Genomic DNA, 8253 nt, shown 5'->3' with positions numbered 1-8253 from the left:
TATTATATATATTTTTTAAGAATTATTAATGAACCCATGCCTATCTATAAATAGGGGCACATTGTCAATTTATTGATTCTAGAAACAGCGAATATTAATAAAGAGACCCAGCCAATCACTAATGTTTCACCGATCTGACCCCGCCATCCACGAAAGACTGCGTCTCCCCAACCCCTATATTAATTTCTTGACTTTATTTCCTTTATTTCTTATATTTGAAAAAACAAAAGAAAATAAAGAGATAAAAATTATTTATATTTCTTGGATAAAACTTATGGTCTTATAAGAGCTTCTAGAATCTAAATCAATAAGTAGCTTAGATCCAATTAGGTTTGTTTGACTTACGGAAGAAAATATCTTCCCATACAAAATCTCCCATGTGTTCTACACATGCAACCCTTTGTTTTCATTTTTGCTTATGCATTGCCAAATACCCATAAACTACGTTAAAGTTTTAAATTAGCATTTTTGATTAAGTTGATATAAATTCTATAGGTATGGTTGTTGTCTCAACATAATAGAGATATAAACATAAATATATAAAAATATATAGGCATAAAAAGATATTTAATTTTATATGTTATTTTAATGTCAAAATTAGACTTATTGGTTGCGAGAATTTTAAAGGTCAAGTACTACAATAGGAAGAGGTTCATTGAAGCTAAGAAGAGCTATAGTCTAAGTTTCACTTGAAAGAGCATTTGGGGTGCAAAAGAGGTGCTGAATTTGGGTGGTTTATGAAAAGTTGGTACAGACAGGAATATCAAAATTTGGGAAGACCTATGACTTCCTAATCAAAATGGGTTCAAGGTCTGGAGTCCAGAACTTGTTTTGAGCAGGAAGCCACAGTGGATAACCTGATCAACCAGGAACAGAATACATGGAAGCAATAGCTAATTCTATAAATTTTTCTACTTTTTGAAGCAAACCAAATTCTAGCACTCCCTATTGACATGCAGAGACAAGATGATAGATTTTATTGGAAGTTCAGTAAGAAAGGAGAGTATGAAGTTAAGACTGCTTACCACATAATTAGAGCTCACAACCGAAGCCAACAACCAGGTATCTGTCCGAATAACCAGAAAAAGGAGAAGTGGAAACAACTGTGGAAGATGAAAATTCCTTCAAGATCTCTGAATTTCATGTGGAGATTAATGCACAACTCTCTGCTAACAAAGGCAAATATTCAGAGGAGAGGAATTAATTGTGACCTGATCTGTTCTAGGTGCTCAATGATAGAAGAAAGTGAAGCTCACCTTTTCAAAGATTGTGACTGGACATCTCGTTTTTGGTTCGTGTCACCTTTTAACCTCTGAACAGAAGCTGCCGCCGGAATGCCGTTGCTAGAATGGGTATCGACAACTCTAAACCAAATTGAAAAGGAGAGAAATGGGCTGTTCATTTGTTGCTTGCATGGCCTATGGCATAGTAGAAACAAACTCCTCTTCGAGAACGAGAACTTGACAGCGAAAACGATTTTGGAGAGAGCAACCATCTCCTTTGCAGAAGCTCTACGTCCAACAAATTCATCACCATCGATTCAAGAGCCACCTCCAGGCAGATACAAAATTAACGTGGATGCGGCTAGCAATAATGGAGTCAAGGGAGGAGTAGGTGTGGTCATTAGAGATAGTAATGGACTTGTTGTAGCTGCTGCCACATTGGAAGTGGCTCCTGCACTTTCAGTTAGAGAAGCGGAAGCATTTGCTTTCTACCAGGGAGTGAATATTGCAGCCCAAACTTGTTTCTTAGAAATAGAAATAGAAGGAGATAACATAGAAGTAGTCAATGCTTTAAATTCTAATAACCCATTTGGTGGGACTTTTGGTACTATAATCTCAAACTGTAAAGCCCTTTTGTGTTGTTTTAGGTTTTACAAGATATCTCACATCAAGAGAAATAAAAATAGTGTAGCTCATTCTCTTGCAAAACTTGCTCTAACCAGACCAAATTTGATGTGGCTGGAAGAGACACCTACAGAAGTTTGTAACTTGGTCTATCTTAATATATTAAGCCAACTGCTTTATTAATCATAGTAATTAATTTTTAAAAAAAAAATTATCAAAAACTATTACTATCTTCAGATTAAATTCAAAATGAACAAAAAACTCAAATTCAAACTAAATTCAATATTATAAAATCAATAGAAAGAAATTTCAATCTTATTCCAAATAAGAAAACAATACACAAATTCAAATTAAATTCACGATGTATAAAATTAACAAAATATTTTCAATCTTATCTCAAATAAAAAAATACAAATTTAATTTTTTAATAAAAAATATTCAAACAAATGTAAATTGAATTAGAGGCAGAAGAAAGAAAAGACCACATCAAAGCACAAAAATGAAACGCAAAACTACAAGTCGAAAAAAAGAGAAAACAATGAAGACACAAGATTACGATGTGAAAGAAAGACAAAGCAGATGCATACAGTACAAATCTACCTCTGGTGACATCATGTCCTCTTTTTTGTCACCATAGATCTGTGGTGATTTTCTAGTACTGAATCAATGATCGTTCTTCATCGTCGCAAAGATTTTGAAGAGGAACAAGAACAACAGAGACAAATGAGGGAGGATAAAATAGAGGGGACGTTCTCTTTGCTCTTTGGAGAAGAGGAACCACTAGAAAGAAGTTGAAGGGTAGTGTCATTGCTGTCCGAAACTGACAACGTAGAAGGCAAAAAAGAAAGTTACCTGTGAGAGAGGAGAGGATAAAAAAAAGTTGAAAGAAAAATTAGTTAGAAGATAAAAGAAATATAGTTGTGATTATTGAAATATTAATGAATAAAACTATAAAAAAATATCAGTATCTTAAGTTAAAAATTTATGTCTCAACAATCAACATTTAAAAAAATACATAATACATATTTTTTTATAGGTAATTATATATAACTGTGTTCTTCATAATTTTGTGTTTCAGCAAACAAACATTAGATATATACTACTATGTCCATGTCTTGATAAATATATATAATAAAATAAAGGGTTAAGTACAATTTTGGTCTTCAAGGTACAAGTCGAAAATTTTTTCATCCTCAACCTTTTTTAATATACAAAATTGTCCCTAAGATTCAATAATGTAATTTTAAAATCGTCATTCGGATCAAAATACACTTCTTTTCTTCTTTAGAAGCAAAAATAGAAGATACAGAGCCCAACTACTGCCGCACCCAACCCTTTCCCTCCTACCTGGACTCCCCCTCCTTCCTCTTCCCTACCGTTAAAACCCCTCAAAAGCAAAAACAGAAGATACAGAGCCCATCCACCGCCGTACCCAACCCTTCCCCTCCTATCTGAACTCCCTCTCATTCCTCTCTCCCACCGTCAAAACCCCCTGTCACATTATCGCCGCCACTCCCTCTCACTCCATCGAGCAATCTCTCCACAACGCGTAGCACCTTGCCCTCGTCGTCGCTTGTCCATCGCCCTCGCAGCACCGCGACTCACGCCCTAACCTCGCCGCAACTCACCCTCGCCTCGCAACACCTCGCTCTCGCCGTCGCTTGGCCGTCGCCCTCGCAGCGTAGAAACTCGCGCCGTAGCCCTTCCCTCCCTGGCTCCCTGCCCTTTGACTTCTTCGAATCAGATGCTAACTCCATGATGAATTTTTCGAATTCAATTTATTCACCATTAAATCTTAATTCTAATAGCTCTCGAGCCTTGGCGTGTTTCAGAGGGTTTCTCTTTGCTTTCTTTTGTTTGGCTTGTAGGGAAGTGAAATTTCAAGTTAGTTATGCGATGAGTCTTGGATATGATCTGTGTTATCGATTTTTGTGTGCTTGGTGCCTTAGTATGTTTCTGTGGTGTGATTGCTAAAGGAATTTTGGAGATGATGTTGGTAAGTGGTGGTTGTGTGCTCGTATTTTTCGTCGTTATCGGGTAGGTGGTGGTTGTTCCTCGCGTTTCCAGCATCACCGCTGCGCCTCCCTTCTCCTTCCCCTTCCCTCCCTGCCCTCTGCCGTCCTTCCCCTCCCCCCTCTTCTCTTCCATCTCTTTCTTGTTAATGTTTGTTTTGATAATGATGATGATTTTTTTGTTTTTTGTTAACGATGATGATTTTGGTGATGAATTGTTGTTTTGATTTTTATTTATTTAAGGTTGTTGTTGAATGTTTTTTGGTGCAGATGATGATGGAGTAGTAGTGGATGGAGTGGTGGTGGTGGTGAGAAGAGAGCAAAGGGATAATTTTGTCATTTAAAAAATTAATCTATCTAAAAGGACGATTTTAAAATTACGTTGAATCTTAGGGGTGATTTTATATGTAAAAAAAGTTAGAAACAAAAAAAACTTTGATCTATATTTTAAATACCAAATTCGTACTTAACCCTAAAACAAATGTAGCCTAACTGTATGCTAGAATAAGTATTATTCCATAACAAATAGATTATTTATCATGATAGTAAATCTAAAAATAAAATTTACAAATTCATTTTTTATTAAACTCCGAACTTCTTATAAATTTTCATTATTTGAAAAACCCTTGTATTTTAACAATACGAGTGTTTCAACCCTTTTTATATGAGAATGCCATGTAGTTAATTTTTTTTCTTTTTGTAAATTTTTTAAGATTGTCACTACTCCCTAGTCAGTAATATTTATATATTCACAAAAACAAAATTCTAAAAATCATCAATTTATTACCTAAATTATTTTGGTCCCTCTAAATTATCAGAGGTAGCGACACCCATCAACATTTTATCTAAGCCTTATGTACGAACCACATTTGTCCGGGTGTCAAAGGTGGACCCCACGTGACCACAATCCAGCACGTGGTGGCCCATGTAAAAGTGTAAAACAGTCTCCCAACTCCATGTAGCACACTATAAATTCCTCCCCTCCCTTCAGGTGCTGATGTACAGTGGGGACAGCATAAGTGTCTCTGTCCCAAAAATTCAACGGTTCAGATTTCATCCGTACCTTTTTCATTGGGATCTACACCGCTGAAAGCCCTCTGAATCCTCAATCTAGGTCCTTGCCACCGTGTCCGCTACGTGTTCGATGCGTGTTCTGCTTCCATAAACCACATTAATTATTAATTATTTTTCACTAATTAACTGCGGATTACACTTTAAACTTTACATTAGTGATTTTTTATTCTTTTTTGTTTATGCGTGGTTCGCTTTTTCTTCTTTTTCTTTTTTTTTCTCTCTCTCTTTTCTTTTATTCCTTTTTTTTGGTCTCTTTTTATTGCAACCACCACTAAACGCGGTGCAATTGTGCCCCAATAAAATCCCTCTCTTTACCACTTAGGGTTTCCATGTTTCTTTCTTCTCCCTTGTCCCCGCATTCTCTCTCTCTAGTTTCTCTCACTCCTTGTCTGGTTCTCTCTGTCTCTCTCTCTATCTCACTGGATTCTAAACTCAAATTGGGTTCAGTTGAGCTGAAAAGTTCTGGAATCTGAGTGGGGGAATCCTTTGGAATTTGTGGGAAGTCATTTGTGCTTTTGATTTCTGGGTTTCCAAATTGATGTTGATAGAGTCTACAAATTGGTCTCTGAAGTTTGGGGTTTTCAAATAGGCGAGGTTTTCTTTTGAGGGAAAAAGTCTTTGAAATCTAGTCCTTTCATTTCTGGGTTCTGAAATAGAAAACAGAAAGTCCTCAACTTGGAGATAAATCTTGGATTTTGATCGTTCTTGAGTGTGTTCTATGTGAGAATGCCCGCAACGGACTACCAAGGTTCGTCTCCGTCATCATTGTCCCATTTCGGCCGTTCATTTCTGAACATACACCGTGATCATCAGGTTCACTCCATGGAAGGTTCAAGCTTGGAGGTGGAGCTGGAATCGTTTCAGCAACACGTGACTGACCAGTTCCTTGAGCTGTCGTCGGTTAGCCATGAAGAATTGGTGTCACTTTCATGGGTTGGGAAGCTCCTTGATTCGTTCCTGTGCTGCCAAGAGGAGTTCAGGGCCATCCTCCACACCCACAAGGTGCTTGTTTTAAGGCCACCCTCGGATCGCATGGTGTCTGAGTACTTTGAGCGAAGTGTGAAGGCCTTGGATGTTTGCAATGCAATCCGTGATGGGATTGAGCAGATTCGCCAATGGCAGAAGCTCTTGGAGATTGTTCGTTGTGCAATGGGAGGGAACCAGAGGAGCATTGGTGAGGGCCAATTTCGAAGAGCAAAGAAGGCTCTTATTGATTTGGCAATTGGTATGCTTGATGATAAGGATTCTTCTAATGCCTCCATTAATGCACATAGGAATAGGTCATTTGGCCGCAACACTGGTGGTGGTAGAGACCACCATCATAATAACAATCTTCACAATCGATCGTTGGGGCATTTTCGATCCCTTTCGTGGAGTGTTTCTCGAACTTGGTCTGCTGCTAGGCAGCTCCAAGCAATTGGGAACAATATGCATCCGCCTAAGGCTAATGAGCTTGTGGCTTCCGGAGGCCTTGCAATGCCGGTTTTCATCATGAATTCGGTGCTTTTGTTCGTCATGTGGTGTCTTGTGGCTGCAATTCCCTGCCAGGATCGCGGCCTTCAAGTCCATTTCAACATTCCTAGGAACTTCTTGTGGGCTGCTCCAATGCTATCGCTCCACGACAGGATCATGGAGGAGTCCAAGAAGAGGGACCGGAAGAATGCGTGTGGATTGCTCAGGGAGATTCATCAGATTGAGAAATGTGCTAGAGTGATGAATGAGTTGGCTGATTCAGTTCAGTTCCCATTGACAGAGGAAAAGGAAGCTGATGTTAGGCACAGAGCTCAAGAGGTTGCACAACTTTGTGATGCTTTGAAAGATGGGCTAGACCCTTTGGAGCGCCAAGTTAGGGAAGTGTTCCATAGAATTGTGAGAAGCAGAACAGAAGGGCTTGATTCTCTTGGAAAGCAAAACCTTGCTGATTAACCTTTTTTATGCATACCCTTTAGTTTCCATTGTTGGATTTTGCTTCTTTAGAAGCTGAGAATGGAGATCAGAATTGTAAGGGGGAGGTTCTTGTATCTAAGAACCGTGTAAAATGTATAGAGCTTAGAATATTTGATGTGGATCCTTTGTGATCTATGCTGTTTATTGTCCTCTCCTTGGTTGTTTTTCTTTTTGTCTTGTGATGTTGCTATTGTATAATCAATTTTCTCTGCAACTTGCTGCATCCTCATTGTAGCAGATTTTGTTAATCGATGTGTGCTAGACACATTTTCCTTTTGCTTCATGTGTTCATATACTTACAATTCGCGTTCTTGGATTATCAGGATTCGTGGTTTTCATTGAACTCTTGACTGTAAGATGCATTGAAGTTGATCAAAACTCAGGAATCACTCTTTTATTCAAGTCAGCAAGTATGCAACAAAAGAAACAACCTTTCGTTTTATATTTATCTTTCTCTTATGTGTTACCATTTCTATATTGAGAATGACATTTGATCATTTTTAACAATTGTTACTAATTGTTCTAAGTAAGAAATATGTTAGAGCAGTTTTTGCTATGGTGGTTTGTCTTCAAAAATACCCAGCATAATGAATAATATGCAATTGTAAAAAGTTCGAACCCTTAACCAGAAATAATACAACTTTTGCATTTTTTTATTTGCACTGGCATTCCAAAATATGTATTTTTATCATTGTGAAATACCTCACTAGGTGGTGGATATATCATGATTTTGTTTGTGTAGGTTAGCAGGTGTGGCTATGATAGCACCAGTGATTTGCACCGGCATTCCCTCCTTGAGATGAGAACAAGTGTTCCAGATGAATGATCAAGGAGATTGAGTTTCTAGTCAAGTCATTCAAGTTGACTTTGACTTGGTTTATTGCCATCCATAATTGAATTCCTTGACAAGGGGCTAGTTCAGGTCAAGGTCAGGATAAAACTTATGACCTTTATTCACGGAATCAAGATTTGCCGCACATTATCTCTAAACTTTTGCAACACAATACATGTTCTTGGTTCACAAAAATAGTAATGTTCCCTCTACTTGAATTGAGCTTATATCCCAGTGGAGCTTCAATAAAAAAATGTTAAATAAATACTGCTATTGTGCGATATTGAATTTAACTTGCAGTGGAACTTCAATTTAAAAAAAAAAGGTTAATCAATGCTGGCCAGCAAATTAGTTACAAGTGAAAGAAAGTTTGCGTTGATTTACCTATAATTTAAATAAATGAGTTATCCTTCATATTTTATTTTGTATTGTGATACTTTAATTATTATATAGAATATAAATCTAAATAATACAGTTATATCTCATCTCTAAGTGTTAATTTAATGTATAAAAATGATAACATAAAATATTTTTCTGGTTT

General features: G+C 37.3%; 2 protein-coding genes across 2 annotated transcripts; both read left to right on the top strand.

Moving 5' to 3' along the window:
• LOC107616295 lies at window positions 954-3532 on the top strand. Its single transcript, XM_016318270.1, has 3 exons — window positions 954-1062; window positions 1321-1982; window positions 3401-3532. Exons 1-3 carry the CDS (start codon window positions 954-956, stop codon window positions 3530-3532), a joined length of 903 nt encoding a protein of 300 aa, XP_016173756.1.
• On the top strand, window positions 5589-7156 carry LOC107618126 (UPF0496 protein 4). The gene has a single exon (XM_016320076.2). It carries the CDS (start codon window positions 5660-5662, stop codon window positions 6857-6859), a length of 1200 nt encoding a protein of 399 aa, XP_016175562.1. The 5' UTR covers window positions 5589-5659; the 3' UTR covers window positions 6860-7156.

This window comes from Arachis ipaensis, chromosome B09 (genome assembly GCF_000816755.2).
Source record: "Arachis ipaensis cultivar K30076 chromosome B09, Araip1.1, whole genome shotgun sequence".
Lineage (NCBI taxonomy): Eukaryota > Viridiplantae > Streptophyta > Magnoliopsida > Fabales > Fabaceae > Arachis > Arachis ipaensis.
This window is presented reverse-complemented; position numbering and strand designations above follow the sequence as displayed.